The sequence below is a fragment of the Nomascus leucogenys genome, chromosome 19 (assembly GCF_006542625.1).
Source record: "Nomascus leucogenys isolate Asia chromosome 19, Asia_NLE_v1, whole genome shotgun sequence".
NCBI lineage: Eukaryota > Metazoa > Chordata > Mammalia > Primates > Hylobatidae > Nomascus > Nomascus leucogenys.
Window position 1 is genome coordinate 14,100,335 of NC_044399.1, and position 16,253 is coordinate 14,116,587.

The window sequence follows — 16,253 nt, forward strand, 5'->3', positions numbered from 1 at the left end:
TCATTATGATAAAGATAATTACTAAGCAAATAAAAAAAAATAAATCATCATTGGTAGCTATAGAAATGTGCCATGACACCAGAAATAAACATCTAGAAGAATAAATGAAACACATATCTAAGCAGGCACTTTACTGTTTTAAATAAGCACATATCTGCTTTTTTCAAAAAATTTGAAGGTATCTCTATCAATCAGCAATGTATTAATTGCAAGTTTTCCATAGATTCCCTACCCTGTGCTATCGGCTGTAGGAATATTTAAGTAAGGAGGAGGAGGTAGGTAGAGGAAATAGAAAAAGAGAGAGAGAAAGCACCTTTGACTCCCAAAGCTATCACTATCAATTCAAATTCATTTGTATTTAACCAATGTGTATTAAACTTCCACCTTGCAGCATGGATCGTGCTCAATGATGGAAATACTGGTGGGAACATCATAGATACAGTCCCTCCCCTAAAAAGCTCACAGTCTCATAGTGGATACAGACACAGAGCTAGGTAGTGACAATATAACAGGGAAAGAACAGAGAACAGTGGGAGCACCTAGTGGGGCACCCAAGGCAGATTTTGAAAGTCAGAGAAGGCTGCCAGGAGGAGGTGAAATCTAAACTGAGATGAAGAAAGAATTTTTTTGTCAAAAGAAGATTGGAAGAAAGAATCTCAGCAGAGGAAACATAAGCAGTAACATAAGAAACAGCACAGGCTCTCAATGAGGCAGAGAATAGTTAAAAACAAACAAATAGGCCGGGATTATAAAACAAACAAACAAAGTGCTGGGATTATAGGCATGATGGCTCACGCCTTTAATCCTAGCACTTTGGGAGGCTGAGGCAGGCAGATCACTTGAGGTCAGGAGTTCATGTCCAGCCTGGCCAACATGGTGAAACCCTGTCTCTACCAAAAATACAAAAATTAGCCAGGAGTGGTGATGGGTGCCTGTAATCCCCAGCTACTCCAGAGGCTGAGGCAAGAGAATCGCTGGAACCTGGGAGTGGAGGTTGCAGTGAGCTGAGGTCACACCACTGCACTCCAGCCTGGGCGACAGAACAAGACTCTCCCTCAAAAACAAACAAACAAACAAATAAGCTTAATCAGAAAGGCTGAAGCAAGAAGCAAGAGGGCAGGTAGCAAAAGATAAGGTGGAGCAGTAAACAAGGGCAAGATCATGAATCTGCCATATGGTTGTTCAATATTTTCCTGAGGGCAACTGAGAGTTACTGAGAGTTTCAAGCAGGGAAGTGACCTAAAAAAAGTACATTTTAGAAATCACTCTGTATACAGTACAGGGAGGTGACCATGGGGAACAACAATGTTGGGGTGGGGGGAATAATTCGTCACCAACTGCAGCAACAACATAGATAGGAGTGCCTGGTGCCTGGGACCAAGGTGAGCTGTAGGAAGGGACTAAAGGGGCCAGATGAGAAAGAATATGTATGAGGGAGATGTAACAGGAGTTGGACATGGCCATATGTAGCCCAAGGTAAGGGAAAAGTGATAGATAATGCCCAGGCACTGGCTTGCAAAACTGGGAGGGCAACAGTGCCTATCAGCAAAATGAAAGACAAAAAGAAAAGCAAAAGAAGTGCTCAGAGCTTAGTACATCCTGGCCTTTCCATGTCTGTGAAATAGCCACAAGGATGTGTCTTCTAGGCAGTTGGATGTTTTGGTCTATAGTTCCATTAGGGAGTTATCAGATAGACACGGGATGAAAGCCAAAGAAGCAGACAAGATCGCATTCAATATGACTTTTCCAAAAGCCAGTCAATGAAGATGCATTGAGAAGAGAACGTGGAAACAGAAGAAGTCCCTAAGAAAACCTCTATTAAAAGAAGTTAAAGGAAATGAGTCCAAAAAATGTTGTAAGATGAATAGCCAGAGAGGTTGAAGGAAACCAGGAGAGTGACTGTAGTACAATGGAAGGAAAGGAAGAGCCTAGCTCAACAAGGAAGTTGTCATCTGTGCACATGCTTCTCAGAAGTAAGGTAAGAACCCAAAAACATCCATCACATTCAATGCTGATGAGATCACTGGTCCCCTTGGTGAGAGCTGCTCAGTGATGGAGTGATGGTTGCACAAAGCCTGTGGTGGGTGGGTTGGGATAAACTGCAAGATGGGAGAGTATCTCAAGGGAGAGGTAGAGTTAGGAGATGTTTTTAAGATGTGAGAGACAAATACGATTCCATGCAACTGGGAAGCAGTTAGGAGAATAGGTGGAGTTACATACGAAGGTGGAGAGAAGGGGTTATTAAAAGTGTGAGGTCCTTGAGAGGGCACAAACATGTGGCATCAGAGCCCAGGTTGATGGATTTGTCTTTGCCAGGATGGGGCCAGCAAAGGCACTAACAGAAGGGCAATCTAGATGTAACACAAAGAGCATAAAAGTTACTCTTTGCAGAGACAGAACCAAGATTTTCATAATCAGTCAATCAGTAGCCTAAAAGGGAATTTGACACCAGAAAGTTTTCCTGTTTACACAGGTTTCTGCTCTAACCACAGCCTATGAGCACAGTGTGTGGGGGCACAGAGTTTGAGCAAGAAGAAAAAAAGATAAAGCCTCAGCTCTACCATGCACCTGCAATATGACTTTTAAACAAGCCACTTGACTTCACAATGCAAACTGATACCTTTATTTACCAGCTTCGTATGAGCAAGTCTAAAATGAGTCTCACTGCTGTTGAAATGAACTGGAGGATGTCTAGAGCATGCAATTCTAAGTATTTATTAAGTGCCTACTCCTCGAGGGCTGTCCCTGTACTTAAGAAGAATATATATTTTTTTACATTTGAGTAGCATTTGACTTGTAATTACTATACAGCATCCAAAATGCCTGGAAAGACTGTTCAAAATGCAAATTTCCTAGAGCCAATCCTGAGATTAAGTTTCAGTAGCTTGGGGGATAGAGCCTGGGAATCTGCATTTTTATCAGGTTCCCTGAGGATGCTAGAGGATCATTTGGAAACCCAACACTATACATCACATAGCACATCTTCCCACACATTGTCTAATTTAATACATGTGTTGGGCATTGAAGCGTTCAAATTAGTGAAAGCTGAAACAAACACAAATACCGACACCTCACTAAATAAAACAGAGATCATTATTCAGGTGCGCATTGAGTCAGGCAAGGTGTATTTATTGAGTGCACACTGCACCAAACCCTATACTTGGCAAAGAGAATATAGACTTGAATTAGATTTTGGACTTTTCTTCAAATATTCTTTAGTCTATTAATAAAGAAAAAGAGGAAAGTCAACCCATGATGCCAGCTCAATTTGGTAGGTGTTTTGACAAATTTCTGACATATCTTGTGTCCAATATACACATGGTGCTATGGAAGCATAAAGGAGGGTCTCAATTAGAGTGGGCTGAGGGGACAGATATATTGGAGGGGCTGACACTTGGAGGGGGTATTGATTTTGAGTGGAGGTTAGATCAGACAGGCAGGGAAAGACATTCCAGAGAAAATGAAGAGCAAGCAGTGTGTCTGTAATAGTGACCCATGCCTACACAGGAAAGTTCAACCATCACTAATATGGGGAAGTGGGCCCACACAAAAGGCATAAACTCTCCTAAAATTGGGAGAGAACACAGAGAAAAATGAATGCTAGGTGAAGATATCTTTGTATAATCCACATAAAATAAAATATTAAACCAGTTAGTGCTAAAGGTTTTGCTCAGGGAGCATTCATGAGTCTTTAATGGTTCACTGATAAGAAGCCACAAAAGACACTTTAATATGAACACTCAGTTATGGGAAGGAAATTAGAAAACACGGAAATGTGGAGGCCAAACTTGGAAGAGGGCACTGAAGAGGAAATTGATAGCCAGAGTGTCAATACATGCATGCAGGTTAAGGGAAGCAGGATACCAGCTGCAAGGAGTTTACTGGGAGGGGTTTCCCAGGCCATTTTTGTGGTCTATAAAAGTAGAAAGCAGGTAAGATGTTTAGAGAACTGGGTAAGTTAGTCACATGGAAGCTGTGAAAATTTCTAGAACAAATAGTAGGGAGATACGGGGTAGTACCTAGAGAGGACAGATGTGTTCATTAGTGATTTCTTTACATTCTAGGTGATGTGAACCTGCTGAAATGCTGCAGAGATTCCAGGCAAGTTAGCCTTGGCAGTGAGAACAAAGAGAGAAGGAAGTGTGTGCGGGGATGGGGGCAGTGGGGCAGATTTTTATTTTTCTGAGATAGGTCTAAAATGAAGGAGAGTATATCAGTCAGTACAGGCTAACTGCTATAATACATAACCACACAATTTTGGACTGGCTTAACCCAAGAAGATTTATTTCTTCACAGTCCAATGCAGTTTTCTTGGGAGGGGAAATTATCAGCTCTACACAGTCATTTAGGAGCCCCGGCCTTCTTCCATCTAGTGGCTCCTCCATCTATTAGATCCTCGGAGTCCTACCATGAATCCTCTACAAATGGCCAAATGGCAAAAGAAAGCTCTGGAAGATTGTGTTAATGGTTTCAGTTTCAGGAGCTTTCAGGAGCGGCACCGGGAGTGGCTTATTCTACTTCCACCCACATTCCATTTGCCAGAACTCAATCACAGGGCACAGGGCAAATGACTGCAGGCATGCTGGGACTTATCATTTAGCTGGGTGCCCAGAAGGAAGGGAAATGGGATTGGTGAAGCCATATAACCATCTCTACTCCAGATGGATACAGAGTATTCTTTAGCTCAGATCAGGGTATGTTAACTGCCTAAGGCAGTGAAGGACGGGAGATGGAACAGTTCATTTCATTAAAGGATAAGGTGGGGCATATAATTTTCCTGAACCCTTACTCCAAGGCCAATTTTAAAGGATGACAGTTTGAGCCAAGGACCTGTTCAGTAAAATTTGGAGAAAAGCTTTTCAAATAGTGCTAAAGAAGCAACCAAAAAAGAGAGAGAGACAGAGAGAGAGAGAAAGAGGATACACCAGATGGCACCAGCAGAAAAGATCACATACATTTGATTGACTCCTAATCACTTCCCCGTAACTTTTTTCCCCACACAAATTCCTCATACCGGAAATGTTCATTTAAAACGATTAAAAATCCTTCAGGGAACCCCCACCCCACTCCCTGCCACCACATGATCAGCCCAGGGGCTCACATGCTGAAATCTATAGAGAGCTTTAGGTCTCAGAGTATTTGAAGGATAGGCATGGATCTCACCACCTTAACACAGAAGCAGTCCTACACCCCAATCAGGGGAAAGCCTTGGACACTATCTATTGACACCTTTTGCCTGGGGCAAAGGAGAAAGAGAACTGCACAGCTGTCATAAACAAGTAGGGTATGAGACCTCTCTCTTCCACCAAGAATAATAATAAGGTAGCCGTGATTGAAAGCTCACTGTGTGTCAGACACTATGCTTACACGTATGAACTCACAACAATTCAGTGAGGTAGCCACTATTATTATCTCTTTTTTACAGATAAGGAAGTTTCCTGATGCCCACAAAGGTTAAATAACTGACTCGAGGTTACCCAGCAATAAATGTTGAAAAAGAGTTTAAATTAGTTGGCTTTCAGAGTTTGTGTTTTGGACAACTATATTCTACTTTGGACAGCACTGTATTTTCTCATTGTAAAAGCAGGCAGGATGGAGTAAAAAATAAAAGTCAAAACGATTTGAAAACAATATTTTGTGACGAACATAAAACGTTTTCTACAATCAGCATCCTTCATTCGATTGTCTTACTTTATTATCTGGTAATTGCCAAAAGAAGACAAAGTGTACCTGTATCTTCCTTAGTTTACTTTTAGCTCCCTTTATTTCAAGCCTCATAGTCAATGTGTTCCCTGCCTTATGTTTCAAGGGGGCTCCAGGGTATTTTTCCTCCCACGTGATTAGAAAAGCAGTTAGCCTTTTAGCCTAGCAGGAGGAAGGAGAGGAAAGGGAGAGGCCAAAAATTTTAAACTTTAGGCACTATATCTCCAATAACTGACAACATTTTTTCTTAATTATGCTTTATAGTATTGGAATCCTACACAAAGAGGAACCACCTGCTTACTCGGTAGCCTGGAGCAGAATGAAATAGAACACGTAGGGCAGAACACAGCAAATGAGTTGTAAATGTTTGTGCACAAGGCTTGATCTTGGGGATGGAGGGAGGATTTTTTTTAAGTTATTCAAATGCTGAGTTGCTTTCAAAGAGTTCTTCTCAGACATCGATAATGAACTCTTCAGATACCCTCATCCCAGACAGCCCTGAAGTCCAGTTTATAACAAGACCAATAACTCACTCCTTATCTCTAAAGCTACTTGTTCAATTCTCTTGACTTCAGGGCCAAAATGAGTTGTTTATTACTTATGGCAAGTATAAAAAAGGCCATCTCAACCTGTGGTCAGTTCCACGAATGGCAACTTGTTTTCTGATAACTTGCATGCACATGGACAATAGCCAGATTTCTAAAAAAGATTTAGGTACATCAATTGTATACAGATGGTCATTTAAAACCATTTTTTCCAGCAATATTTTAGCATCTAATTTGATAAATCACTGCATTTGGAGGCTGTGGGGGTGTACGGAGACCTTCAGAAAGCAAACATAAACTGGAGGCTTGGAATTTTGAAGATATTCAAGCAGAAAAGTCTAGCAAAGAAAAAAGGGGGTTGTAATATGGATCAGTCTCCATGTAACCTTGAGCCAATCAGCTAACTTCTCTGGAACACCAGTTTTCTCATTTTATGAAACAAGATTGTATTCAATAAACACTATAACCTAGTGAAAGACTAGATCTGGTATCCCATAGGCTTGGATGGATTGCTGGTACTAGTATTGGAGCTTTTGTTTCCCTGTTTGTTACAATTCGGATATTAGTGAGTACCCTACAGACAAATAATGATTAAATTGTCTACTTAATTTACTCTTAAATGTCTGGCCACGTATAAGTGGTCAATACAGGCTGTTTTCATTTTTACTATTACTGATGGAACACACTGCATGGCTAGCATTGGCAAAGAGGCCCAGAATACAAGGTTGTGCAGAATACAAAGTCTATTCTCAAGGAATTCACTTTGTAGGGAAGAGGTGGGGGGTTCAAATAGGAAATATCAAATTCCTCATTGGGAAAGAAAAGAGGCTTCATAGAAAAGCTGCTGGAGCCCAGGCTTAAAGATGAGTAGCACCGGGGCCAGAACCAGATGTCTAAGAACTCTTTGAGGCTTAATGTTAGGAACTTTTGAAACTATTGGTCTAGAATGTTGTATATATGAAGTTCATTTTTTCAGCATCCAATATTCAGAACACATTCATTCATTAACTTTCCATCCAGAAATGTAATCATTAACTACTGCTGGATCCCCCTTTCCCACAAAACCAAACAAAACTTGCTTAGCAATCCCAATACTGAGGCTTGGAAAACACTTTTACATCCTACTCTCTGCTTGCATGTATGAACTCACATACATGAGTTATGAGGTACTCCTATATTCAGAAAATTGGAGGCCAATATCATAGGCACAGCCAGGGAATGCACCGGCCAAAGCTCAGGCTTTTGGGTGGCATTTGACACCAAGCTCCTTTTAAACCGGGCATCAGCTCTGGGTCAGCAGCCTCACTCCAGTCAAAGAAGAGGAGCCAAACGTCGCAGGAGCAATTTCAAAGACGTCTGGGGAAGGAAAAGGGTCTTCGATCCAAGGACCAGCCTAGGGGCCATCAGGAAGCAAGGCTCTGGGGGATCCCAGCAGGGCCCAGGCGCCCACCTCCGACAATGTCGCTGCCTGCCCCCGGCCGCTCGCAGTGCCTGGGCCACACTGGGGTGCCCTGGGGTTTCTTCTCCATACCCAGACTCAGCTTCCCCGCTGGAGTCTGTCTTCCTGGAACACGGAACGCGGGCGGGCTGTGTTCTCAGTCACAATCAGCTCGAATGAGCTGGGGGGCGCGGGCGCAAGCGGGCAGCAGCGCCTGGCAGAAAGCGCCGCGTCCCCCGCGGGTGCGCACACCTCCGCTCCCGGGGGCGGCGCGCGGTCGGGTATGCGGGGGACTGGGCGGGGCGGAGCGGAGCAGAGCGCAGCGGAGGTCCGCCTCTGCTCCCCTCACCCGCCGGCGGAGATTGACACAGCTCGGGCACCCGCCCCAACCAATGAGCGCGTCCTGGGGCGGGCCCTGGAACCGGCTGCTCCGGCTACTTAGAGTCGTCGGCGCGGCGGTGGGAAAGCAGAGCCGAGCCGGGACTGTCCAGTGGGAGCAGGCGCCCCGGCCAGCGCAGACCTGGAGGCGCACGGGCGCCGCACCGCACGGTTCGGCGCGGGGTAGAGCGGAGCCGCAGCCCCACGCGCAGCCCAGGACCCACTCGCCACCGCCGCTTCCTCAGCACCCATGGGGACCAGGAGACTTTAAAGGAGTTTGGGGTTTCGGGAGCAGGGAAATCACGGGTAGGGAGAAGCGGCTTTCTTTGCCTTGGAAACGGTGTTTCTTCATCCGATTGTTTGGATCCTGTGCTGGGTAGGAGGGAGAGGGGTCTTTGGGCTAAAAGTGAACCTCTCTACACACACGCTCCCACCCACACCCACACACATACACTGCACTGGCTTTCTCCATCCTTCCCCTGCCTCTTTGTTAGGTTATTTTAGACAGAGCAGCCTCGCCCTGGCGCAGTCCCATTGGCCCTGATGGGGACAAGGCAAGAGAAGTAAGGGGCAGAGTGCACCTGCCTGTGAGGGCAGGTGTGCCCGGGTGCTTGGGCGTAGGTGCAACGGCGAGCGTGCAAGCGTGGAGCTGAAATTGTGTACGAATGTGTGGGGTCTAAGTGTGCCAGTGTGTCGTCGCGAAGGTTTGTCATTGTGGGTGTATGTGACATTATACACCAGTATGCCAGCCTGCCAGTGTCTGGACTCCCAAGTGCCCAAAATGTTGCTGATGTCAAGTGAATGCTTGAGAATGTGTCTGATTGTCATTGTGTGAGCCGCTGTAAGGGGAGGAAGGCAACCTAGTGCAGAACTGGGAGGTGGGCTGGAGAGGGTGGGGACAGAAATGGGAGCTTGCTCCCAGCTCACTGGCCTTAGGCTCCCTTCTCCCTTTCAGCCCACCCCTCCGTCCTTCCTGGGTGTCCGTCTCCCACACTGCCACAGCCAGCGCTCTCCTCCCCACCGGGACCCCGCAAGCTCTCCAGCCAGCCTGGGTGTTTTCTTCTGGGAGTTGGACCGGGTTCCCGGAAGGGGTCGGAGGCTGTGTGGTGGCGTCTGCTCTCGCTAGACTGGTGGTGGCTTCTCCTCCCCTCCTACCCCCGGGGAGGCACGGAGGACTCGGCTGGAAAGGGTGACTCCAGTGAGGGCACGTAAGCGAGCCGGCAGGTCCCAGGGGCACTGCACGTCTTGGGGAGGGACACCGAAAGGGGCAGCCCGGACTCTGACGGTGTCTCTGCCTCTCTGTGCCTCCGCAGATCCCCGCTCCTGGCCCTCGCCTCGCCACCTCATTGATGGGCAACCAACTGGACCGCATCACCCACCTCAACTACAGCGAGTTGCCCACAGGGGACCCGTCGGGGATTGAAAAGGACGAACTGCGGGTCGGGGTTGCCTACTTCTTCTCGGATGATGAGGAAGACCTGGACGAACGCGGGCAGCCCGACAAGTTTGGCGTGAAGGCTCCCCCGGGTTGCACCCCCTGCCCGGAGAGCCCCAGCCGCCACCACCACCACCTGCTGCACCAGCTGGTCCTCAACGAGACTCAGTTTTCCGCCTTTCGGGGCCAGGAATGCATCTTTTCCAAAGTGAGCGGTGGCCCTCAGGGCGCCGACCTGAGCGTCTACGCGGTCACCGCGCTGCCAGCGCTCTGCGAACCCGGCGACCTGCTGGAGCTGCTGTGGCTGCAGCCCGCGCCCGAGCCGCCCGCGCCCGCCCCGCACTGGGCCGTCTACGTGGGCGGCGGGCAGATCATCCACCTGCACCAAGGCGAGATCCGCCAGGACAGCCTGTATGAGGCGGGCGCGGCCAACGTGGGCCGGGTGGTGAATAGCTGGTACCGCTACCGCCCGCTGGTGGCCGAGCTGGTGGTGCAGAACGCCTGCGGCCACCTGGGCCTCAAGAGCGAGGAGATCTGCTGGACGAACTCGGAGAGCTTCGCCGCCTGGTGCCGCTTTGGCAAGCGGGAGTTCAAGGCGGGAGGGGAGGTGCCGGCTGGCACACAGCCCCCGCAGCAGCAGTACTATCTCAAGGTGCACCTGGGAGAGAACAAGGTCCACACCGCCAGGTTTCACAGCCTGGAAGACCTCATCCGCGAGAAGCGCCGCATCGACGCCAGCGGCCGCCTGCGAGTGCTCCAGGAGCTCGCCGACTTTGTGGACGACAAGGAGTAGCCGCCTAGGGGCTGCCGGCCCCTCTGCCTCCCCGCACCTCGCTCCCTTCCCTTCCCCGCACCCGGACTTCACAGTCGGTGGTTCTCAACCCCTGCCACCCACGCGCGTCCGCCGCCGGTGGCTCGGGCCCGAGCTGCACCCCCGCACCCCCAGGCCGGCGGCTGGAAGTCTCAGGAACTGCCCCAGGGCCGAAAGGGCGCCGCTGCGCGCGCCTGGCTGACAGCCACGGTGGTGGTGACGGTGCTGGGAGACCCCGCGTGCGCTTTCCCCTTGAGATGTAAACCGGGAACGGGGAAAGGGGCAGAGGGGAGAAAGGACATGGCCTTCCTCGCGAGTCCATGGCCAGTGACTGTGGCCCGACTCGAAAACAACCCTCTTCTCAAAAGGGACCATCACCGCCCCGAGCGTGCGCACACGGACCGGTCGGAGGCGAGAACTGGTCTTTACAGGGCACAGTTCAGCTCCTCTGTGGATGCGTCCCCAGATCGCAGGATTTCCAAGAAATCGAGCCTGTCCCTTGTGCACTTGGGAATAATTCCCCAAGACAGCACTTCGGGATTCCGGGTTATCCTGAGGCTGCCCGGGACTTTTCCAGCTCTCCAGCCCCAGGTCTCCTGACATTGTGTTCCAGGCTGCGGGCTAAGCCAGACAGTGTTTGCCTCCCGTTCTTCCCACCGTGGGAAGCGAACGCCACCCCCACCCGCCTTTGCCTGCGAGTCTCCCTCGCTGGCCGAAGGGAAGCCGGCTCGGTCCCGGGAGGAAAATGGCGCAGCGAATTCGGTGAGGACAGCCGGCCCCGCCCCCGACAAGGAGCTCGCTCGTTCACCTGGTGTCTGGGAACTTGAATGTATAAAGGGCGCTTATTGTTCTGAACCCTTGATTGCTCCCTCCTCGGGCTGCATTTCAAAAATAGTCATATTTTTAAAGGAGTTGGAGGAGAGGGAGGGGGAGGACATGGCACCATTTCAGAAACCAGCATTGTTATAACACCATAGCCAGTATATTTAGTTTGGCTTTTCCTAACATAGAAATCTTCAAAGGTGGGGAAGTGGAAATAAAGTTTTAAAAATGAGAGAGCAGTTTTCCAACTATGTCAACAAAGCCTATCGTGTTGATGTTTTTATTGACCATTTTAGCAACATGCTAATAAAATTTCAAATTGAAATTTTTATTTTCATGGCTTTAATCCATGATAGTTTAAATACTGGGGGCCATTAAGAGTGGATGTAGCTAAGAGCTTAGCTAACATTGCCTTTTCACTCTATTTTTCTCAAATATTATAAGAATTCTGTTTTTGAATATTGTAGTTAATTTTTTGGCTTTCAACAGCAGCCCTAGTAATGGTGGAGTCGTTCATTAATGTGTATATTGTACTGAATTTCTGTCAGTTAAGGGGTTCACTGCTTTGGTGGAAATTGGTGGAAATTGCTAGCAGGTTCCATGATGTTATTTTTTTCTCCATGTTGCATGTCATTACCATTTCACATTTGCATTTCTATTTTTCTTCCTCTCCTCCTGATCTCCTTAAAAATGAATCTAGAGTTGGTGGCTTTTTCCCCCTCCTCTTTAGCCAGTGCCACAGTTCAGTTCTTCCTGAAAACAGGGATGAACTTGTAGCATCAGGACAAATGTGTGTTTTTCAAAAACTTAAGGCTGGGTGTAAAACCCCTTCTGTGGACAAGGATTTGTAAACTTCTCTCCTCCCTCCAGCTGCGGCCCCAGCCCAACTGATAGTTACTTGATTCAGTGTGCTAGACACTTATAGCATCTATGTCTCTTTCAAGGGAATTTATCAAATAATGCTGTTTAGCTAATTGTTGCAAGCAATTGCATATTAACAGCTGTGATTTCGTTGGACAGCAAGTATTATGGCCAAAGCCAGTTTCTTGGCATTTCAAAAATAATGCAATAAAAACTAGTTGAGGTTAGCTGAGACTGGAAATGCCTTTTTCATGGTAAATGATTCACTTCTATATTTTTCTTTCTTTTTCTTTTTTTTTTCTTTGGTTTTCATCCTGGATTCATCCCCTGATCTTAAATCAAAAGGTCAGATCAATGAACTATGAACTAAAGTATTTTTCTTAAGCCTATTGAGTGATTTATTTTTTAAAAAATGTTTAAATGCATATGCTTTTCTTTCAGCACAAACAACAGCAAAAACTTTTGTAATAACTAACTTACCTTTGCATGTATGAAGAACTGAAAGTCATTTATTTCCCTAACTTATTCCTCTTTCAAGTAACAGGTGGCAGATCATAAAATGAATTCTTTATTGTATCTACACACTCCACAGTCTTTACTGTGTCCTACTACTGTATCTTGGCTCCCTGCTGTATTAAACACCATCTTAAGCACTTGTTCCGGCAGGACTCCTTCTTGACCTTTTGTCTTCCCCCTCAAAGTCACTCAAAGAGTGGAACTTCATCAAAAGAAATGAATTAGTCTCTATCACACCGAATACGAAGATGTATTTCCTCTGATGGTACATAGATTTCTCTCTCACTAAGGGGGTCACTCTCATAGAGGAATGTCTTGTCAGTTTTATACTTGCTGAGGCTAGACTGACAATAAAAATGAGTTGGGCAGTTAAATTAGCATTCGTTACTATACTGGCCGATTAAGGATCGGGTTGATGATAATACCTCTACAAATATGCAATAATAAAACAATAGTTATGAAAGAAACTTGAAAGGTTTGCAAGGTTTCTCCTATCCCTGTTGAAATTATCATTTATTATCTCTTCGTCAGTGTTAGTAAGGCAACCCATGACAGAATAATTAGAGTGATAGTTCATCATGCAGAGGATATGATCAAGATATTAACTAATGGTTTTATCCTGAAAAAGGTGTATATTTTTAGGGCATTGTTAACAATGTGAGTGAAACCAAGATGGTGCAAGTTCCCTTTGCAGATGGCATGGGCACACTTGATTTTTATTATGAGTGAATGTAATCTTTCTGTATTTTACCAGAGTTACAGCAATTACCGGAAAAGTTTCCTAACATTTTAATAATGTTAGGGATTTCATTTTGGTTTTAGTTGTCCTCAGGAGACAACAGCTTCACAGTAATTTCCATGATGTTGGGTGTGGCTAGGCTGGGGATTGGTTCTGTTCTCCCTGCTCCAGTGTACGGAAAAGCTATATTTATACTGCATTCTTTTTCAACTTTCAGGTAAAACAAACTATGATTTAAAAAAAGAAAAAGAAAAGAAAAGACAGGTACTTTTACTTCAAAGAGTGCTTTGCTACACTTTTATTTAAACCAAAAATCAAATAAAATAAGGAGGAGGGCTGGGTATACTTTAAACAAAACCAGTCCCGAAATGCTGTTATTCTCAAAGTACATTCCAAAAAAAAAAAAAAAACTATAGAATTTACATATGTTACATTTTTGAGTATGAGCTAAATTGATATAAAGCATTCCTCAATATTTAATAATGTAAGCTGTTATCGTGACAGTTTTTAAAAATAATAACGTATATTATAGTTAGGAAACACTTGTGCCAGATTAGAACGTCAAGCACAGAAGCAGTTGTATGATTTACCTGTTTTTTTTTAAACTTTAATGTTTACCTTCCCCTATGTTTAATTTTTCTGTGGTGAACACTTTTGTTAGAACATGGCTTTTTTATTTTTCTTGGAAAACTATGCTATTAGTATTTACAAAATAATGAATTACCTGAATAAGCAGTATATACTAAAAGTCTTCAAACATTACTTTATTGATTACTTATGTTTTGTGCTGGGCTTTCAACATCCCTAAGAGTTAAATGTCTTAGTCATCTAATAAATGGAACAGGGTCAAATTTCAATGAAATTAATACTAATTGCACAATCATAATACAGTAACCGAATTTTCTTTTATTTATAGGCATATCTTTAAAGCTTTCTTCTCTTTTTTGAACAAATGAAGAGAATCCAGTTAGTTTTTGCCTTTCAGAGGTGATTTGCCATGTGAGCAAAGGGTCTGTAGGTGAAAAGACAGGCTTTTGGGTTTCTTGAAACATCAAAAACTGAATTTAGAGAATGGTTATCTAACACTCAAGTCAATTTTTTTTTTGAAATTACTAGCTATTGGTATAATATACATATATGGGCTGGGCGCGGTGGCTCACGCCTGTAATCCCAGCACTTTGGGAGGCTGAGGCGGGCGGATCACGAGGTCAGGAGATCGAGACCATCCTGGCTAACACAGTGAAACCCCGTCTCTACTAAAAATACAAAAAATTAGCCGGGCGTGGTGGCGGGCGCCTGTAGTCCCAGCTACTCGGGAGGCTGAGGCAGAAGAATGGCGTGAACCCCGGGAGGTGGAGCCTGCAGTGAGCCGAGATCGCGCCATTGCACTCCAGCCTGGGTGACAGCGAGACTCTGTCTCAAAAAAAAAAAATATATCTATATATATACACATATATGTACATGTATACATATACATACACACACATGTATATTTACATATATGTAAGTATACACTCATATACATATATAGACATGTATATATACCTGTGTACACATACATTTTTGCCTATAGCTAGCAATTATTTCATTCAGATACACACACACACACACACACAGGCTACTTAAAAACAAAATGGAGAGTGACTTGAGATATACAAAAACAGGAAGAAAAGCCCTGGTGGTCATATAGCTAATGTGTACCTGGACAGCAAGCAGCTATGTCTAAAGCTAACAATAAACAAAAAGAAAATGTGGGAGTTGTGCAATTAGTTTTATTCTCATTTTTTGGAAGAATATGTTCCTGGTTTCCCTAACTAAAAGGAAAAAATTCAAAGGAAAGTTGTAAATATTAGGAAGTAACTGAAAAATAAGAAGCAAGATAAAGTAGGGAGGCTATGAGATGATATAATGAGCTAATAAACTTTTCAACAGGGGACACCTGTTCTCCCTTCTAACTGAAGACACTAAAGAGAAGCTAAGATCCTATCTTTCAATCATTTAGTAATTTATAAAATCCCATTATTTCATAACTCAAAGTTTACCTTTGAGGTTGTATGTTTACCTCATTTGAACTCGAAATAGAAGAGGTTTAAGTATTTGAATAAGTTGGGGAATAAAAGGAAAAATAGTCTTCCCTGCCCTTGTCACTGATGGTGACACTACTTATAATTACTGTATTTTTTGGCAGAACACTCAGATGAACGGCTTCCTATGCTGTGGACTTTTATCATTCTTTTTGATGGCCGATAGTAGAAAGCACACAGTAGGTACTCCATAAATGTAAGACTATGGCAGCTGTCTAGTACAAGTGCTTCTCACTGATGGTTACCAGGAAAACCAGAAAGCCCATCACTTGCCTTGCCTGCAAAGGCGAGCCTAAAGAAATTTCTCTAACCAAATTGGCAGGGTCTTTCCACCTCAAAAGGCTCTTGGAAATACACCTTATGGGGCTTAAGGCTAATTTCAGTTGAAGGGTATTTGTAATATTTGATTTGCTTCTAGCAGAGAAAACAATCAAAGAATGCAGGAAAAGTAGAAAATGTTCTCTTGTCATTCAGTCAGAAAGGAAAAGCAAACTAATAGTTCCAACTGTAACTTTCACGACTTCATCTCTCATTCACCTCAAGGAGAGATTTTTCTCGCGTGAAATCACAAGATTATTCCTTCAGAAGGAAGCTTATTGTAGCTCTTGCTAAAAATTTTCTTCGGTATATGGGAATAGATTTACTAGATGTACATGTAACTCTGGGAAAATTAGATTTGATGGAGTTTGGTCATGGGTGTTTTTCTAAATACACATTACTCATTTATATATTAAAATAATTGCTATGCCTCTTGGCTTTTATAATCCAATTATTAATATGAACACGAGTTCTGAACTTTATTTTGTCCAGAGGATAGATGCTTATGAAATACTAGGTATGAATAGAGTCAGTGTCCTAAATTTCAAGCACAAAATGAATGCTTCAAAAGTTACTTTGAGCATCATTTAATGTTTCAAAAAA

General features: G+C 44.7%; 2 protein-coding genes across 2 annotated transcripts; both read left to right on the forward strand.

Moving 5' to 3' along the window:
- Window positions 1–8,121: 8,121 nt before the first annotated feature.
- On the forward strand, window positions 8,122–12,642 carry LRATD1 (LRAT domain containing 1). Its single transcript, XM_012497456.2, has 2 exons — window positions 8,122–8,370; window positions 9,378–12,642. Exon 2 carries the CDS (start codon window positions 9,414–9,416, stop codon window positions 10,290–10,292), a length of 879 nt encoding a protein of 292 aa, XP_012352910.2. The 5' UTR covers window positions 8,122–8,370; window positions 9,378–9,413; the 3' UTR covers window positions 10,293–12,642.
- On the forward strand, window positions 10,261–12,650 carry LOC100589993. The gene has a single exon (XM_030800557.1). The coding sequence runs from the start codon at window positions 10,631–10,633 to the stop codon at window positions 11,135–11,137; it is 507 nt and encodes a 168-aa protein (XP_030656417.1). The 5' UTR covers window positions 10,261–10,630; the 3' UTR covers window positions 11,138–12,650.
- Window positions 12,651–16,253: the final 3,603 nt, after the last annotated feature.

What these genes read in the sequence shown, in the direction of transcription:
- LRATD1 (XM_012497456.2), top strand. Translation starts at nt 9,414, where the DNA reads ATGGGCAACCAACTGGACCGCATCACCCACCTCAACTACAGCGAGTTG.
- LOC100589993 (XM_030800557.1), top strand. Translation starts at nt 10,631, where the DNA reads ATGGCCAGTGACTGTGGCCCGACTCGAAAACAACCCTCTTCTCAAAAG.